Genomic DNA, 20,558 nt, shown 5'->3' on the forward strand with positions numbered 1-20,558 from the left:
TACGGGAACACACAAAGCAAACAAACAAGCTGACAAAACGTCACCTCCGAGCTGTCCTCATCCTCCTCGTCGCCATGCCAACACATAGTTTGCTCAGGTTTGATGATCCGAAAACTACAGCAGAACACAACTTCGATGCCCTTCTGAGCCAAACTGTGGACAAAATGCGGCTTGTTTGGAGTTGGGGAAACCCGGTAAAAAGAGATAAAGAGAGGGAGAGTTAAGTGAGAGGGGAGGGGTCACGGCTCCTGAAGAGGATATCCGTCCCAACACCAAGCGGCTCAGGCCTTTCCTGTTTCCTTTACAAACTCCGCCGCCGCTGTGGAGAGAGAGAAAAGGGCGACAGACACTCCATACATCAAGAACGTTTCCTCCCTGTCCAAGGTTTCGTAAATCATTTTGGAGATCCATCGCGCAGAGGTTGTGTAAAGTCAACACTTGCATCTGAAATCAGTCCATATCGAGCATCCTTTTTTTTTTTTCCCCCACCTTGATAAAATCTTGAGGGTGGAAACAAGGGAAGGATGTGTTTTCCAAGTATTGGATCAAAGCCAGAGAGTAAAGTTGGGTTGAATGTCTTAATTTTTCCACATTTACAAACCCCTGTAGAATTCATAGATACAGGCACACGGCTCAGACACGGTGAGAACATGCAAACTCCACACAGGAAGGCCAGCGCCCAGATTAGAACCCACGACCTCTGCACTGTGAGGCGGACGTGCTAACTAATCAAAAACCGTGCCACCTTTTCATCTACGTAATGAGATCATTTGAACAAATAGAATAGGAAGTCAATCCCAAAAATGTTTTGCAATAATATGTTTATGCGCCTTCACTAGTCTAAACACGGCATTCTGATTAATATTGCATTTGTGGAATATAAGCAGAAAAATCCACCCACTTTTACCATCTCAAGGGGCGGCCATTTTTTCATTTCTGTCGACTGAAAATGACATCACAGTTGCTCAGGGCTCAGATGACGACCAATCATGGTTCAGCTTCAGTAAACTTATTTATTTACCGTGATAAAAATCAACTGTACAGTATTAAAACGTTTCACTCCGGCGATGGATTAACTCTATCAACATTAGTTTCAATGAGAGAATAGTACTTCAAAAACAAATACGTGGAAGGTGTCCAGCGTGATGTAATGAAATCATGAGACGGCTTATCAAAACAAACTATAGGCTGTGCCAAATGTTCAACTTATACTGTAACTTCAAAAGCAAATGGAAATAAGAAAGGCCAACTCCGTCACCATCAGGTTATCGACCCGGTTGTTACCTTACAAAAACGGTGACAGCTCACGGCACAAATGACTCCGCCTGTGATTCTCGTTCAAAAACTAAAGGAACATTGGACAAAACAGCGCTGAGCAAACTGAACCCGACAGTGTGAGCAGCAGGGAGTGGAAGCCTCGGGCCCGACTGAGAAGATGTGACAGGTAAAGTGAAATTAGATTTGTGTGAAATAGCATGTCACGATGGGGCCTGTTCCTTATGCGTGATGATGATAGCCGTTCACTCCAGTGGTGCATGTAATGACCAGGAAAAGAACGGTTGTAGGAGTAGAGCAAGGCTACTGAACTCCACCCAATTCGGTGTTATTACAAAGGGTGTGTGCAGAGTACTCCAAGTACTCAAATTCAACGGGAGCTGACACCATTGAAAATACATCTGTGCTTGCAAGAGGAATGTGAATGAGGAATGGGTTTGATTCATCATTCATTGATAGTGGACTGAGGTCACAGATGGTATAGTGGTTCACTCGGCGTGGGATCAGATCCCACTCAAAGAATGCTTTTCGTCCCTATGCGGTGTTCTGTGATTGATTGACAAGCAATCCCGACCAATCCTGGGTGTAATCTGCCCAAGTGAGCTGTGATGGACCAGCATCCAGTCCAGGGTGTAGTCTGTCTTTTGCCCAGTCATCCGAGATAGACTCGAGCTTCCTAAACAATAAAATAAATAAACAAAAAAATAAAAGGGCTGCTATAGGAACTGAAAGTATGTTTGTTTTCGGTTTCTGGGAGGACTAGTCACCTGGCTAACATGAACATTTTTTTTTTTTGGAGCCTTTGTACCCTCCTGCCACGTAAGACATTTAGAAGCAACCTGTGGGGGGGAAAAACAAACATCCACAGAATGTCAAGCTGAATGGCTACAAGGCACGAGGACGCAGGGAGAGGGAATGAGACCTCGCAAAATGGACAATAAACAAGGAGGGAATGGGAATGGATAGGCATTTGACTACATTTCCTTGACTTACTACAGGGAAAATTACAATTGATATCTTGTCTAAAACACGAAGAAATAGTACGCCAGAAAGAGGATTTTGCGGACATCGGGAAGCTGACGTTTTGTCCAACAGACGAGCAGAGCTGTGGCGAGACAGGGAGCATCTGACTGAGTCAAACGAAGAGAGAGCATAACGGGGACAGGAAGAGAGGGAGGAGAGATGAATAAGGCCCCGCCGAGAGGGTCACGGGGTAGAAGCACACACAAGACAAATAAGCACCAGGGGAGGAAGAGATAGAAAAGTGCCTACAACTGAAATGAATCAAAATCAGTCTAGTGTTGTTGATGCTAAAATGATAGCATTTTTTTGCTCCCCTTATAGTTAAAACTAGTTAGATAATGGACTGACATTGGCTACTAAATGACAAACTTCCCGCATGTTGTCTTTGTGCACATCGTGTCGTGGGGTGTGGCTCCAAAGATCAGTTCCACTCTGGGACTGTTCGTGACAGGTTTAATTTGACAACAAAAATAAAGTTTGTTTGATCCAAAATGAGAAACATTCTTTTAGTAATGTACATAGAAGAGGCTTTGTTACATGTTTGCGGGGCTGCTTTGCTACATCTGGCATAGGGTGCCGTGAATCTATGCAGGGTACAATGAAATGTCCAGTCAATCCAGGCATTCTAGAGAGATGTCCTGCCCAGTGTCAGAAAGATTCGGCATCCTGGGGCGACCAACCCTAAATCAGATGAGATTGGTTAGCAACCTATCAATGGAAATGGTGCCTTTAACTAAAATGAATCAAGGACAAGTGCACCAGTCAGGTGTTGCTTGGTCTCAAGGGTCATGGATAAAGACACAAAACATCTAAAAATTTATTTTTAAAAAGATCTTAGAATGGCTGTGAAAAAAAAAAAAAAATCGCATTATTCTGCAGATACCTATTTTCAATCAGTAATATTATATATTTGTCGAAGGGACCTCTTAAAACTGAGACGGATGGAAGAGTTGGATATCACAGACTATAGTTTCTTAGTCAACCCAAACTTATTTTTGTCAAGAATATTTTCTATGCAAACCCACTAGTTGAAACACGGCATTCTGATAAATATTGAATTTGTTGACTAAGAGTTAATACACCCGTTATTAGCCATATCTGGGGGCGGCCATTTTGTCACTTCTGTCGATTCAAAATGACATCACAACTGCTCAGGGCTCAGGTAACGACCAAATCACGGCTGACCTGTTTTCTGAAGTTGAGCCGTGATTGGTTGTTACCTGAGCCCTGAGCAGTTGTGATGTCATTTTCAGTCGACAGAAGTGACAAAATGGCCACCCCCTGAGATGGCTAAAAACAGTTGGATTTTGCTGCTTAACTCATATTCCACAAACTCAATATTAATCAGAATGCCATGTTTCAACTAGTGGGCCTGCGGGGGAACATATTCTTGAAAAAATATATGTTTGGGATGACTCCCGCTTTAAGTCAAGACAATTCAAGGATTCAGGTTTAAGGAATTTTTACTGGTAATGCTCAATATTGTTGAGGCCATCAAACAGGAGATTCAGTTATCAGGCTAATAATAATATTGAACCCAGTAATTCCGTGCGCATAGAAGAAGGGGCAATTAGCTACTCCAGTTCTTTATGAGTGTGATAAGAAGCACTCAGTCCTTGCTACTGTCTGCAGCCCCAATGTCTAGCCTTTGACATGATGGGCTGCCTATCATTGATCATACGTTACAGACATGTTTTGTGAGACGCACAGGCATCCAGCACAGCTCTGAAGACTGACGACAGCTATCCGTCATACTCCAGCAAGTACATGAGCCCCTTCTTTTGAGAGGGTGACAAAATATGTGGAATTCTGTTTATAGCGAGGTGAAAATGTAAACACATCGGCCTCGTGCGGAATATTCTGCTCAAACCGAGGAATTGGGGATCTATTTTTTGTGAGGCCTTGGGCAAATTCTTACCTTGGATTTATGTGAAGGACAGTACCTAAGAATGCACACAAGAGTGATCGCTTATTTCTGAAACTTCACAGGCTAGTCGCGTACCAGGCAGATGAAAGCCTTACAAGCATTAAACTGCCCTAAAGCCGTCAAGCTAGCGCTAGTTATATATACAGGACTCTGTGGTGAATGAGCAGAAACAGATGGAGATTAAATTCATAACTAGGAAATAAAGATAGGATATGATTTTTCTTTGTGTGCTAATGTTGCAAGAGGACATTAGTGCGGCCGAGTTTAATGGTGATTGTTCTGACAGCTCTCTACTCTCTGCATAGAGACGAGATACACCACGAAAGGCGGCAATATCAACTTAAAGAGCTTGAAACGGGTCGGCACTGCCGATTAGCCTGCGGCGCTGATATGATGTCAAATCGGGTTTGTGTCTCTCCCCGTGAGGTCGAGCAGAGACTCCTACCTTGATTCCAAACAATTGATGTTGCACGTTATATGAGTACGACGAGGGAAATGTGACTGATCGCTTTTGCATGTTTGTGCAGGGTCACACGGGAAACATCTGCAGGCATTCCTAAGACTTCCGAGTAGTGACGCTAGGTAAATAAAGGGGAGGGAGTTAAGGAATGCTAAATCAGGAAACCGGAGGAATTCAAGAAAAGTGAAGGCCCGCTATATGGACAAAAAGTATTAAGACAGCAGGTCATTCCCACTACAGGAACTAAAACAAATGTAAGAAATTATAAGGTCGGGGTCCCCCATTTGTAGAGTGTTCTTAAGCAACAACAGCGTTCATGTGGGTTAACTGATTGAAACTGTCTTGAAGAAAAATGTAGTAGTTGCGCCTTGAAATATCCACTCATCCATTTTATATATCGCATATCCATATTAGGGTGGAGTAAGCTCAACACAGCGAGGCAAAGTGTAAAGCGGGGTCATCTATTCACGGGCAATAGGGACCGAGCCCGACCACGAACAGCAAAGTTCTGCAAATAATTGACTCATTTTGACTCATTTTGGGTTCCCTCATAGGGCCATTATGACTGTGAACCCATATAAATGTATGGTCACCTTACATTATTTGATATATACAAAAAAATGATGGATTACTAGTTTTGAAATCGGAAGCCAGTAAAAAAAAAAAAAACAAAAAAAAAAAACCTTGTATTACTTTTCAATTTATTTTAAAAGGGGGCTTAGTAACAAACAAAAAAGCTTGCAATATCTCAGACAATTTGCAATTTTTGTTATTTTAGGAAAAAACATTAAGTCGACATGTTATTTGTCTATGCACTGTACAGTTACAGTTGACGGTAACTGTTTGTCGCCTTAATCAAAAAGGCAATTCAATACAATACATATAATTTGAAACATTTCGACGCTTTGCTATGAAAATAAAAATGGATTTTCTTTGCCATATTACAGAAAGTCATGATGAGGTGTGCTTTTCACACAAAAACAATCGCAAACGTGAAAGTTCAACTGTGTAGCGATCCACGGCATGAGCTAGCGAGTAGAGCATTGCTGCAATAAACCCTAATCAGATGACACCCAACCAGAATGTGTTTTCTTCCAAGAAAACAATTCCCTCGCTCCTGCCCATGTCTTTTTCCCTGCTGAGGCAGAGTGGAGATAGTGGGTAGCACAGGGAGAGCAGAGGACGCCTCCTCCCATGAGAGGACAAAAGAGCAGCCTGCAAACTGAAGGACGTGGAGAGCCTGGGAGAAAAGACAGGTGGTAAGTAGAAAATATAGAAGGGGAAGGAGAGAAGCAGGAAAGGGGGTGTCGGCGCCAGAGGCCAGTGACAGATAAAAGGCCATGTGAGAGGCCGCTGGCAGTATCGACAGACATCAGACAGGCGGAAAGAGGACCAAACAGACCTCATGAAAAGACGATTCAAAGCTACAAATGACATCAATGTCAAAGACTCCCAGCAGGCTGCTACTACGTCGCGCAACGTTTCATGGCTAGCTTCCTTTCCGTGCGACTCTCGATTGCGCATTACAATCATAGCATTGTTCTAAAATGAAAAAAAAAAAAAAGGGACTTGTGGCCTTGGCCTGCAGACATGCTGCGGCCCGACAGCGAGTCACGCTTGATGTGCTGGAGAGCAGGAGTGCGCGTGACGGCCGGGGTGAGAGTGGGAAGGATGAGGCCTGAGAAACCAGTCAGAGTACACTTGCAAGAGGAGATACTGGAAATGCAGCAAGATCCCAAATTGAGGATATGCTCATATTATCTCAACATAATGCATAACACAAATGTCAAACAAGTTTTAAAGTGACTCACGGCTCAGATTCAGAGAACAGGTCAGCCGTGATTGGTCGTAGTGAGCAGTTGTGATGTCATTTTCAGTTGACAGAAGACAAAATGGCCGCCCCCAGAGATGGCTAAAAAGAGGTGAATTTTGCTATAGTCCACAAACGCAAAATTAATCAGAATGCCGTGTTTCAACTAGTGGGCCTGCTGGGAACATATTCTTGAAAAAAATATGTTTGGGTTGACTTCCGCTTTAAATATTGAATGAATTTTGTTCCACTTCATGATTGTGATTGTTGATTTTTTACAACGACAAAAAAATAAAATAATAAAATAAATAAATAAATTTTATATCTTTGTTTGAAACCTGTAATCTTGCAAAAGGTCAAAAAGTTCAAGGGGGGCTAATACTTTCACAAGGCACTGTATATTAATAAAGTTAAATGGCAACATTCTCCTATGTGCCCTGCGACTGACTGGAGACCGCTATTTTCTGGTTCATTCAAATTATATTTGAAGTTAAGTTTTGGTAGTTGAATAATTACTACGTTTTGAAATTAATAAATGATATCAATTAAAATAATTGCGTTTATAATTTTTTTCCATAATGGCCGAGCCCTACTACATATTGTTCTGTCAGTGACAGTCCACTCTGGCCCACAAAGACATTGCTCATGGGGAGTGTAGCTTGAGTTATGTAATTATTTAACATAACATCCTTGGCAAGCATTTTCACTCGGACTAGTTTCTCTCGCCGGACCGGTCATGCATGCGTGTCATATCAAGTTAATACAATCTCTTCTTCTTTTGCCATTTAGTATTCACCACCCACACATCATGATTAAACTGACCCGTTCATGTGCTAAATTAGGTAACTCTGACAGTGTCTATTCAAATTGAGCCTGTGAGTGAATATGTGAGGTGGAAAAGATCCTCAAGGGATTCATGTATTTGTCTATGTGGTTTTGTTGTAGGTGTGTCAACAGCTGTCAAGACCAGTGGAGCAGGCCTGTGTAGTGCATGTGAGTGTTTACAACACATGTCATTACAGAGCCAGGTTGAGTGCACCAAATAACACCAACAAGTGTGTGTCTCCTTGTGCAGAGCCAAAAATGGCAACAAAAACACCATATGTAGATGCTTTTGGTTAACACGTTACATCGTTTCAGTTGAAACCCTCAAGTGTTCATGTTTAATTCTGGTAAAAGCAAGCAGCTTTGCCTACCAAAGATGATCATTTAATTTGTCATCCATTTTCTGTGTCTGTGTTTTGACAAGTATTTTATAGGTCACACCAGAAACCGCTGCTGAATTATCCAATTGTGAGAGGCCGTTTTGCTGTTTGAAACAGGTGCAGCAATATACTGGTTGGCTGGGTTTAAGGTTTATAATTTAATGGGATGACCGCGGGTTGTGTAAACTATTTAAGGTTGATTGAGTAACGGCTGCTTAGCGGAAGCGATGGTTTAATTAAATAAAAAGGGAAAAAGCATTCCAGTCCATTACCTAAAAGCCAGATATCATTTGACAGCAAACTCTCTCTTAATTGTCACATGAAAGAGGCTTGTTGTAGCTTCAAAAATAGCAATTTGTTTTTATTTGTAAAAGAACAGTCATAGATGAATCGATGGATAGACAAATAGAGAGTATCCAGATAACATAGCTAGCTGGCTAGCTAGCTAGATAGATAGCTAGATAGATAGCTAGCTAGATAGCTAGCTAGATAGCTAGCTAGATAGATAGCTAGATAGATAGATAGAAAAGGCTTGTGGTTGATTTTGCTGAAATTTAAACCCATAATACTACGTTCTTTTTGGTCATTTATGAACGAAAAAGGACAGCGCTTGTTACCTAGCGTTGCGTTACCGGCTGGCTGACTTGAGTGACAAAAGAAGAAAAGTCAGTCAAATGCATCAACTGGCGGGCAGCAGCCAATCCAAAGCCACTGCCTGGTGACGTGGTTTCTCGGCAGCACACGGTAAGTGAACTACAATTCTCAAACCACTGTTCAACCTTACTTGCTCCATACGGCCATACAGAACAACTATCGTAAAACCGGCCAGGCCCGAATGAATACATTTAAATTCAACCCCAAAAGCTCATGTATGAAATTAATTGACAAAGACAAAACACGAAGATTTTCATAATTAGTTACTTTTAGTTCTGTTGACATAAAATGTAGCTTCAGTTAGGTAACCATTTTTTTTTAAACACCCATTTTTTATTTGACTTGGTATTTTTTTTTCAATCTTAGTTGTGTTTTTGTATGTTTTCATTAACTCTTACTTAACGCACAAAATGATGCTGCGAGCCAGATCTAAAGCCGGGCGTTGAGTTTTGACACCCGTGCTCTACAGAGACACGCATAGAAATGGTGGTAGTAAACAACCAGGTATGCGTGTGAGGTAGCATGTGCATAAATCAGCTATGAGCTCATCCCGCTGACGGCTGTTTCCGTGACAGCCCTGCCCCCCTTCCAGGTATGGCAGCGGGAAAGACCAGCACTAATTCTTCCACTCAGCTATATGTTTAACAAACAGGCGTGAGTACTAAAGCTGGATGTTGAAATTATGTGCCGAAGACAACACGGAATGGTGACAAACGTGTATGATTGCTTTTGCCTCTTTCTACAGTGCATCACACGCTTCATTTAGCTGCCCTTTAAGACACCATTTGGAAAATACAACACAACAAACAATTACAGTAATAGGAGCCAGACTAAGGGAATATTTACACAATTTATGAATAGATACACATTTTGTGAATGGGTTTCATTATTCCCTTTTCACATGGACCAGTAAAAACAACACCGTTTACATGCCAGAGTTTGGCAACGTCACTTTGTAAACTTTGTAACTAACAAATGAGTCCAAATATCGACGGCATCAATAACTCACTTCTTTAAAAACACACGCCAAAAAAAATAAAGTGGCTATTTGTAAACATACTTTATTTCATGCAGGTCTTTTTCCACTTTCTCTGGCCATACAATTTGTGCACACAGACGCAATCAACATGCACTACCGCAATTGTCCGGAAGACTCCATATCTCTACCTTTGGGTACCGTGCACCTCTAGTGCTACCAAATTATTTTTAAAAAAGCAACCCAATTTAATTGGCATTGACCCAAAATGATTGAAATGATTTAATATTTTACTGCACAACTTTTTTAGGCCTTTCCGTAGCTGTCAATGAGACTTCTGCACCGGTCTCCAGGTATTTTGACCCATTCCTTGTGATCATACTGCTCCAGTTGTCTCAGGTTTGAAGGATGCTTCCTCCAGAGGACATGTTGCAGCTCTCTCACAGATTTTCAATAGGATTTAGATCAGATGGAAGGCCAATAGTCCAACGGTTTGCTCTTAGCCGTTCTTGGGTGTATTAGCTTTGTGTTTTTGGGTCACCATCCTTTTAGAAATTCTGCATTTGCTTTTTTTGTTTCTTCTGTTCTACCATTGAACAATGAGATCCCTCGGTAGATGTGAAAGATCTCTTGTGGACCATGGCTTGTGCGGCAAGAATGTCAGGAAAAGTTTACTAGAACATCTGAACTTTATTTGAGGTTATTTAGAGGCACCTTAAATGTTGGCAGCTGTGTGCTGACTTCCTTTTATGAGTTTGAATGTGACTGGTTAATTCTGCACACAGCCACATCCCCAGTTACAAGAGGGTGTGGCCACCCATGGACCCACATTATCTCAGTTGTTTATTTTTCCCTGCCCTTAGGGAAAAGTTTTGGAATGATTCATCTTTGTCTTATTTTTACATCCCAAAAACTTGCAAATGAACAGGGTTGTTTAGACTTCTTGCTTACTTCTTTGTAAACATTCCCTCTTTCGAGTTGTGTGTAAAAAAACATAATCTGCTTAAAGTCGACTCTTCTATTATGGCTCGTGACTATTTTTGCATATCTGTGTAAAAGAGGCTATCGTTTCTTACTTTGGGATAAGGAACAATATTTCAATCTGTCATTGTGTTTACGCGCGTGTCCTCCGTGTAACTTGATCTGCACACACACACACACCCCCACACACACACACACACACACACACACACTTGAGACGAGGGACTGTTTGTGGGGACTTTTCCTTAACCCAATTATATAAGTCACACCCTCACACACAAACATGCACAACAAGATGTATATGAAGGCTGAATGTGCTGTGAATATATTTTCCGTATGGTTATTAAAACATTCACACTTATGAACTTGGGTTACCATATCTATTTACAATGGGTATGATTCTACACCACTCACTGCAAACATTTACTGTACAGTCAATATCGCTGTAAGGGAACCATATTTAGCCTGCAAGTGTTGTTTGTAGGACCAACAGGCGTTTTCTTTCTAATTATCCCCCAGCAGACCACAGCTCTTGAGATTCAACCCAAATGGGAAAACAAAGCGTTGGCGCTAGCGGGAGGGAGGGGGATGAAGAGAGAAGGCAACACTTGTAGTTCGGAGAGAAGTGAGGAGAACGAGTGAAGAAAAACACGGAAGGTGTACGATAACACAAGGGCGACATGATAGATCAGTTTACTAAAAACTAGCCATTCACACGGCGGTCTGGTTGAGATTGTTACAGGAAAAGACGAACTGAAATATGAAATGGCTGAATATTGAATGTAAAATCCTTTTTCCAGGTGTTATTCGGCTGCTGCACAAACAGCACCTTGTTTGTGTGAACAGGCCTCGGCTTTCCAGTTTCCCTTTTGGGATAATGGACAAAGATAAACCAACAGCAGCAGCTGCAATGGAGAGATGTTTGCTCTCGTCTCGGCGCTGTGTTCAACTGCCGCATTTTGGCTCAGAAACAGGTGGCAGGAATTTGATTTGGATTTGATGCTCAGTCAATATCTGCTACAGAATGAATAAATAAATAAATAAATAAATAAAATTGAACAAAAACCTATTTATCACTGTAAAAAAAAACAAGCACTTCCTGGACTTCACTTGTAAGTGTCACTTTTTGTCTTTCAAAAAAAACCCCACAAAGTAAGCCAGCTAAAATGAGCAAGACCAAACTTCTCCGAAAAGGGGAAAGAATGCTCTGTGACTTTCAAGACAAAGAAAGCACAACAACAATTCATACTTGAAGTTGACTTTTGAGGTCTATTTTTCTAGTAAATATGGGCTGAACCCCGAATTGCACCAATTTTAGGAAAGTGGTGGTTTGTTGGAATGTGGACAACATGGGGGACTGGTGTTAGGCATGTCTGCAAACTTCTGAGGTTTGGGATTCGAATCTCGGTTTCGGCCTTCCTGTGTGAAGTTTGGATGTTTTCCTCATGCTTGTGTGCATTTTCTACCATGTCTTCCTCACACAATCTATACATAGTAGTTCACTGAAGCCTCTAAATTGTCCATAGGAGTGAATGTGCGTGTAAATGGCATGTTTTCACCTTTTTTTAACATTCCTAGTTACTTTATCCTTAATTTCTAACTACACCATGGCTAAATAGTGATAACAAAACACAGCGATGCGCAGGAGGTATTGATAAAAATGCCTTATTAAGTTTTGAAATCCATCTTTCATGAGGTCAGATTCAGGTGTGACACAGCATTGCAATATAGCTGTGACGTTTCTCCCAAGCCTCACTATGGCATTTTCATTCTACTAATTTCAGGATTAAATTGAATGGCTCAGCGCTGTTGCATGACAAAGCTACTTTCCACCAAGATTGCACGTGCATTCACATTAGCAACTGAGCTTTGTGTTTGTTGAGTCAGCTCTAGGAAAGCGTGCCTCGTTTATCCTGTTACGGTGGCCCATTGTTTTGTTCAAGAACTTTTTTACCACCCTGCTGGGGCGGAAAAAAAAAAATCAATGATGTCAGTAAGAGGATGAACAAGTTAAGTCAAGGGATGGCCCTTGTTCGCCGTTTCTTTGCCAGCGTCCTGGCAAGGAGAGGGTCAACGTTTAAACAGCATGACAGCAATGGAGCTAGGATCGATGCATGTGGCCCTGGGCACTACCAAAATGAGGGAGGGGGTCAAGGGTCAAGGTATGTCAGGATGCAAGGCTGCTGGTGTTGACATGTCAAGCCAAGCCCCGCGTGACAGTGAAAATGAGGAATTATCGCTGTTTTATGACACTGAATTAAGACTTATCCAGACATAGGGACACACTTTCACACGCATGATTGACTTTCAAAGAGAACGAAAAAACACTCAGTGGTAGATGAGTGAGCTACTTCCATCAGACTACTACCGTCTCACACAATACAAAACAGGGTTCACTAGCAAAGGAGGGCAATGGGTTTTATTAGATTAGGCCTCTTTAGCACCGATAATTAGATAGGTGACTTTAGCTAGGCCGTTGTATTGCTGTGATCTCTCTCTAGCTTGGCTTCCTTATCTATGGCACTGTGTGGCACACATAACTAGTTGAATCTAGTTAAGACCACCGGGTCACACATTGTAACACGGGCTAAGCAGAGTAGAGTAGAAACCATTTTGGACAGATTAGACCTTTGTCGGCATCTGGAAGAAAAGGGCTCCATGGCTGTGTGCGGATCTTTCTGGCATCCATGAAATAGTTCAACTGGGAATATAAAGTCTTCTGGTAATATTGCGAGCATTGAAGTTAAAAAGGACCGACTGAGAACAGGTTGTCAAAACCTGTCAATTGGTGCCGTGACCTGCACCTTAGAGGTCACTCAGGTTCCATTTCTGTGAGGTCACATGAATTATAGGATGTTTTGAGAGGGGGAACGAAGGGGATTGAAATCCCAACCGGGAAGCACAAACATTGTTTAACGAGAGCTTCCGAACATCAACAGTCGAAACACATGACTGTAAGGGGGGGGACGTGATGGGGCATCAGGTTTGGTTGGTCGGCTGGTGAGGGTGTGGTCGCCAACCGCCTCAGTCAAAGGATGCGGGGAAATGAACTGGCAGTGAACTGAATGTGATCTAGGTTGCGGGTGCCAGACAATAGGTGCTATTGTACTGCTGAGGCTGCAGAGCGCCGTCGGCATTGACATAATGCCCTTTAGACACTCAACCCTCTGCCCTGGGGGCCGGGGCCATGTGAGCCTCTGAGGACCCCCCGCCCATCAACCTCATACTGTACTTTGGAAAAAAAAAAATCTTATAACTGTGTATTTTAATGCAGTAAAATACTTTTGAGTGTGACATTTCTTTCGAGAAAAGCATGTTTGAAAAAATTTGGGGTGCTTTTGGGGGGGTGGCTGGAATGGATTAATTGCACTTCGATTCATTCCAATGGGGAAAGATAATTTGAGATACAAGTGTTTTGACATACGAGTGTTATCAAGGAACGAAAAGTTGCGGAAATGTTCCGCTTTACTGCGTTCTATGTAAAACGCAGGTAAATATCTGATCTTGTAACTGGGCTGATGTAGCAATTTTGTGGGTTCTCCAAGAAGTATGTTTTGGTTCAGTTCATTTTGGTGCATTTCCATTGTAGCGGATCACACACACTGCTTGGCACATGCTATGAATTGAGAATCGTCACCGTTTAATAAAAACCTAAATTGTACTTTTTCTTGGGAAAAATTTCTACTCACTGTGGATTACGATTGAGATATGTTTGTTTCGCTTATTTACACTTTCCGCACACGCCACTGTACTGTTTTGTTTCATGGTGCTCTTAGTTTATTTCACTGGTGAGTTACACCTTGTGCTTCTGTTAGTATGTGCGAGTCACACTATTTGCTTAGCAGACGCAGCCTTTCAAGCCTGCAAACCCTGCAGCAGAAACGCCGTTCTAACATTTACTATACCGAGGCAAAGCGCACCGAATCACAGCGTTCAAACAAAAAGGCCAATTTAAGAAAGAGGAATTTATATCGCTTATGATGTCATAATACTGTTCTTCGTCACATTTATTTTCTTTGTTTGATTCTTTGGCAAGTTCCATCCAGTTGTACGGCTATGATCTCTCAGAATTCAGGTAGCTGTCGTAGCTTTCACCATCTCGGCTGCACAACGAGCAGTGGAAACAATTTGGGCTGAAGTGCATGGTGGAAACATGGCTATGTAACGTAATCTAGTACGCCTACACTGTCAAATGAGATCCAAGACGAGCAATTACAAGCTTCGTTTACGTACGAGCCACGAATCCAAATTATGCTAGTAGTACAAACGTAATAAATTCTTTTGAGGGCCAGACAAAACAAAGTATGTAGTCATTTAGAGGATTCAATATGAGGAAGTGATATTTTGCTTCAAGTCTAAGTATAGAAAAAAAAAAAATGGTTGAGAAATGACATCGCAGGATTGGGAGTACAAGGTCTTGTTTGACTGGATGTCTGCCACTGGAATGAATGAGAATGTGATCTGTGTGTGTCTTCGGGTGCTTAACTGTTACTTGAAGCTTCGCTGTGGATTGTCCATGCATGTCTGCCTGCGGGGCGGTGACGTCAGAGGAAAAAAAAAGAAAAAAAAAAACTCAACTGCGTGCATATCTTTCTAGTTATGTCATGGTATGGCCTTGTTGGGAGTACGCCAGTGAAATCCCCAGAGAACTCTATACCGGTGCGAACATGCAATGCGAAAACGGCCACAGATCCATCAACGTAAAGTACTGTTCGTATTGTCATCCCCCCTCGAATATTTTATGAGTAGTGTGACGTGGGGGGGGGCTCCTACATTGGGGAGGTTAATGGCGCCTTCCTGTGGGGGGCAAACAACTGACACGTCATGGGAAGAGTGCAGTCAGGGAAGGCTTAAAACAAGACAACAGTGAATCTGAATGAGATTTATCAAGGCGGTATTTTCAAAGTGCAGTAGATATAAAATATCATAAAAGTGCAACCAGGTTTCCCTCCTAATAGCATCCTTGAGTAGGGAAAAATATACAAATGTACGTGTGGACATACAAGTCTTCCGTCAGAGCTAGAGACACCACGGCGTCAAAGCAAAGCGTTAGGACCGCTGCAAGTGGAAAAGTCATCCGACGTGAAGCTTTTAAAAGCAGTCTGATAACAGCCAAGCACGTCAGCAGCATAATTAAACTCAGACTGTCTCATTTTTACAACCTGCCGCTACACATGCTAGACTCATGTGCTCCGGATGCAAATAAAAACAAAGGAAGCCTTCATTAATTCCTGTGGAAGAACTACCCCACCTCCCAAGTTGCGGACATATATTCAACCATGAGTTGATGAATGTGACCAAGATACAATGTATATCTTTTGTCAGTACTGAAAATGAGTGAATTTGCAGGTGAGGATCATTTGGATCAGCAAGTACACTAAAAAAATCACAATTTGTGGAACCTCCAGATATCTTGACACCACCCTTTTCCCAAAGAAACATCGCCATTGGTCTTCTTCGTGGTCCACATTTGCACAAACTGACTGTTCAAAGGCCATCGCTACTTTAATCCTCCTTCACTGCCCCTCAATTGGCTAGCTCCAACTGGGACAATGCAATGCTAACGTGTATCCTGTTTCACTCCTCAAGAGAATGACATACAACTTCCCCTTATTGCATCAAGAACGCAAGATTGCCGAAGAAACAGACAAACTTGCTGTGCAGTCAGATGTGTGACATTTTTAGCTAAGCTTAATTACTTGCTGCAGCCCCACTCTTAAAACGTCAATAAATACATTTCTAAAATGTCATTGTGCCGCGGAGGAAAACTCCATAGCCTCCTGAACATAAATTTCACATTGTCAACCCTCCCGCTAAAGGATTTGCTATCAATGTCAAGAGAACTTTTTGTTGCAGGTGATGTTTTCTATCTATTCTCCGTAAAATGAAAATGCCTCAAAAAGACAACTCCAACAGGTGGTCATGTTAACATGTGTCCTCTCAAAACAAAAACCACTATTGTGGCTATTTTTGCTTCTGTCATTACCAAACAAAACATCCAGGGAAATGCATTTTTAGTCAAAACACTGTACTATGTATATGATATACACTCGCTATGTAAAGGTGACTGAACCCTATGTGTAACACAGAAGTGTCCTATGGTAAATTATTAATGAAAAACAAACTATATATTTCCAATTCAACTGAGTGCCTGGGGGTTCCTCAGGACATTGTACTAGGGCCACCACAGATCCCTAATATGAGGTTTTAAATATTTCAGTCTGTCATGAGAGAGATAAAAACATGACAGACCTCTTCAATAGTGAATAGCTGAATTTATAGTCCCAACTACTGAAAGAAGAAACAATTTTGGTAACCTGGATCATTTCTAATAACTTCATACGGAGAAGATATACAGTATAGTGACATCGCGTCACACCAAATTCCATGTAAAACTCGGAGTTAAAAGGCGATATTTAAAGTCATTTAAGAGCGTCTTTTGGATGCCGCCATTGTTGAGCGACTTTCCGGTTTTAGAATACTGCATGAGAACCAACAGAGGCATAATGGAAAGGGATCATGTATGACAATAACCACAATACTTGTTATTGTTTTTTTCTTTATGGGAAACGCTAACAATAAGTTATCAATAAGAACATTAAGAATTTATTAACAATAAGAGTTAGAATTTTGCTCATTGGGGATCAAGAGGAGAATAAACTTCACAATTTATGGAACCTCTAGAAGTGTAAATGGCATGGATTCCCAATAGCAAGCCTGGGGCATTGGGCTTCTTTCTTAAAAAAAATATTCAGAAAAGGGATGAAAAAAATTCGAATCAAGCATCTGCGAGGATCACTTTGCTCATTGTGTGGACAAACATTCACAATTTGTGGAACCTCTAGATTCCGTGAAGGGCATTTATTTTTTTGCCCCCAGTTGAAAGGCTACAAAGGCTAACTCAACCCAAACTCTGGAAAGGAACTCCTACTTCAGGAACATGTGCCAATGCTCTTTTCTTAGTTGGAATTTTCCTGGAACTCAGACTCAGTTTTCTTGCAATAGATGGTTTTCGATCGCAAAAACAGTATTTGTTTGCCCGCCATTTTGGCCATTGAGTTCTCTTATCAAACACTAAGCACAGAAGCAAACCAATATATCCATCTCCAACATAGTGATGTGTGATGTCACAGGATGGCATGGGTCAGTGGTAAAGTGGTTGTTTCCCAACCCAGAGCTTGTGGGTTTGAAACCCAGCAGTTGTGACCATGTTGAAGTATCCTTGAGCAAGATACCGAATCCGCAGTTGCTCGTGATGCTGTGTCTTCAGTAAGTAAATGAGGTACAGTGTGTGAAGCGCTTTGAGAACCGAAGGTAGAAAAGCGCTATAAAAGTGACAGCCCATTTACAGGAAAGATATTTATACAGCATGAGAATCTGTATATGTCGGTACCAAAAATCTTTGATATTGTTTTTCTTTATGGGAAAACAGCAACAACACTGAGTTGTAACTCCTACTTCTGGAACAACATGTTCCAATGTACGTTTACCTCGACGGATGTCAGAAATATTTGACTTTTTTTAAAATTACACCTACAGACACACACATATGGGTCACATTATATACTGGAATGGTTCATAGTATACAATATGTCACCACCCACACTGATGTAGGTTTTCTTCATGGGGAAGCTCAACAATAAAAGTTGTGCATTCAATCAGGACAGGTTTCCACATCATCAACTTCCTAAAATAATGGCCTAAATCAGGGATGTCAAACTCATTTTTGGCGTGGGCCACATCATCATTACGGTTTCCTTTGGAGGGACATAATGACTGAACCCAAATATATGATCGTCTCATACTACATGTAGACAACAAATTGATGAATAACTAAAAATCATAGACCAATAAAAACAGTTTGTTCAAATATTATAAAAAAAAGTTCCGGAATCAAGTCAATGCACATAATATGCTTTCGCCAGACATAAAATTATGTGGCAAGATATGGCCCGCCTTTTGTTTTTGACACCTGTGGCCCAAATCATTTTTTCTTTTTTTTCCCAGAAATAAAATAAAATAAAAAATACTGAATATATTGTATTGATTAACAATTTCATTACGGGGTGGAATTCAATTATGTGTCTGAAGTCGATTTTAGCAGAGGTAGCCAGCATCATGAGGAGGTGAAGGCAACAAACATTTTTTGGTCAAAATATGACTTAGCAAAATACACTTACCCTCATAGATTACTGTCCATAAATACCCTGGTAGAATGTGCAAGATTTGTACCATTCTTTAAGTCATCTGGCAAAACTCACTTAACTCATTAGCGTGATTCAATTTATCCTATAAGGCATTCACAATACCATAAAAGAAAATGCCGATATTCCAAAAATTCTGCCAGGGTATGTTAACAAATGAGCATAGATGACTTTAAACTGCAGGCTACTGGTTGTTTGAAGACTGGTACTACCGGTATATTAACTAGTGAATGATCCAACAAGCACAACCAAAAAATGAAAGGGCTGCATGCTGAGTGAATAAGCAGGGCGATTCAAAGCGAGCTTTGGTCAACTTACTTGTACTGAATCGTTTGCCATCGCAGTGCCTGTCGCCGTGTCGCTGCCGGACAACCTGTGCTCATGTGGGGCTTCTCCTCCCCACCCTTCGCCTACCAGCTCCGAGACAATGGCACACAATGATGGATGTTGTCTCAACTTTGTCCTAACAGCCTGTTGACACAAAGGCGGTCAAGAGGTAATCCTCGCCTGGGTGTGGAGTGGACCCACCCAGTCGGTTGCTCCCCCGATCTTCTCCTCTGACGTTGTATATTCAAAATATATATAAATATACACTTATAAGAACGTGGTCGCTGCTTTTACGTCTCACAGTCAATCATCCAATCGTTACAGGGGGTACATCCACAATGGCAGCTTATAACAATGAACCCCGTGAAAGAAAGAAGCCCCCCCACACCGCGGCGCTTCCGTTTCGTCTTGCCGCTCAAAAAGTCGCATCCACGGCAAGTTGTGAGGGGAAAAATAGCTACAGAAATAAGAGCTTCTTCTTCCTCCCCGAGAGTTCGCTTAGAGCGGAGCCGGTAACATCCGTGTAGGCTCCAACACGCCTCGCTCGCTATCTCGCTCGCTAGTAGCTATCTCGCTCTCTTCCTCGCATCACGTGACACCCAGGACGCCGCCTGTCAGAACTTGCGTGCGCGCACCCGCGAACAGGCGCCGCGTTTTACAACACGAACACGCGAGTCGCGTAAAGCGTTCGCAATCGCATCAGGGCGAAACGCTCCCTTTGAGCGGTCGGCGATGTGTCATGGTGTGTGTGTTTCTTTCACTCGAACTACAACCATTGGTGGTGTGCGGGTGCGTGTGACCCTGACACCACGCGGCTGTTCGTCGTTGTAGGGAACGCGCGACGGGTGCGCGGCCGGGTGTGTCACGTGACCGGGTGGCCGCGTGGTTGTCTAGGCAACCATAACCTGGGATGTGATGTGAAGCAACTGTTGACAAAACGAACTCTTATTTCTCAAATCTATTGCATCTTGGATAATGGATGGATGGATAAATGATTTGTTTACCAACAATGTAAAAAATAATTTTGTACTTGTTTTGTTATCATTTTTCTTTCTCTTATGTAGACTCTCCAAGACATGCGTCGCTTACTTCATTAAAAAAAAAAGGATATCTTTATTTTAAACATTCATGTAATAAGTGCCATTTGTAGTCATTTGGGGGTCTAAGGCAAACCCAGTCATGGCTCTCCACAACCATGTAGTGCAATATTTAATCATCATGATCAACATAAAAAAAAAAAAAGATTTTTTTTCTCCTATTTCTTGAGCTAAGTACACTCCTTAAAATCCTTCTTGACGATTACACTGGTCAACAAATGTTTCGTTTTGTTTTTTAATCATAGAAGCAAGTAAACTTATCTAGATTAATTTTTGCACCGATTCCGAATCTGCCTTCATTTTTTTCTCTTGCACATCAGGTTTTCATAATAACAATAATAATAATAATAATAATAATAATAATAATAACATAGTAATAGTAGTAATTAAGATCATTATTTTTTCTGAAAAAGGACAACTTATGTACTCTTAATATTAAAATGTAAACAGAATCAAATATGTTCCCACTGTGATAAAGTTAAAAAAAAGAATAAAGATAATGGGGTTGTATCAGTGGGCAACTTTAATACATAGTAGTAGTCGATAGACAGCAACAGATTTGTATAATTGATTTGCATTATGAAAATGCGCACAAAGTGAAAACCTGACCGAGAGCTAC

The 20,558-nt window shown here is 41.5% G+C and overlaps 1 protein-coding gene across 2 annotated transcripts in view; it reads right to left on the reverse strand.

Annotated features, from left to right (window-relative positions):
* The window catches only part of pkn1a (protein kinase N1a), a 38,393-nt gene extending 18,952 nt beyond the window's left edge, over nt 1-19,441 (reverse strand). The window contains exon 1 of one of the 2 annotated variants that reach the window (XM_086032342.1): nt 18,834-19,441. In XM_086032342.1, the coding sequence (XP_085888468.1) occupies nt 18,834-18,854 (21 nt within the window). In that variant the 5' untranslated portion in view covers nt 18,855-19,441. Of the gene's footprint in view, nt 1-44; nt 384-18,833 lie in introns of those variants that run through there. The other variant, XM_086032341.1, reaches the window with a different exon arrangement.
* Nucleotides 19,442-20,558: the final 1,117 nt, after the last annotated feature.

The sequence above is a fragment of the Filicampus tigris genome, chromosome 6 (genome assembly GCF_054856515.1).
Source record: "Filicampus tigris isolate MCC_2025a chromosome 6, RoL_Ftig_1.0, whole genome shotgun sequence".
Classification (NCBI taxonomy): Eukaryota; Metazoa; Chordata; class Actinopteri; order Syngnathiformes; family Syngnathidae; genus Filicampus; species Filicampus tigris.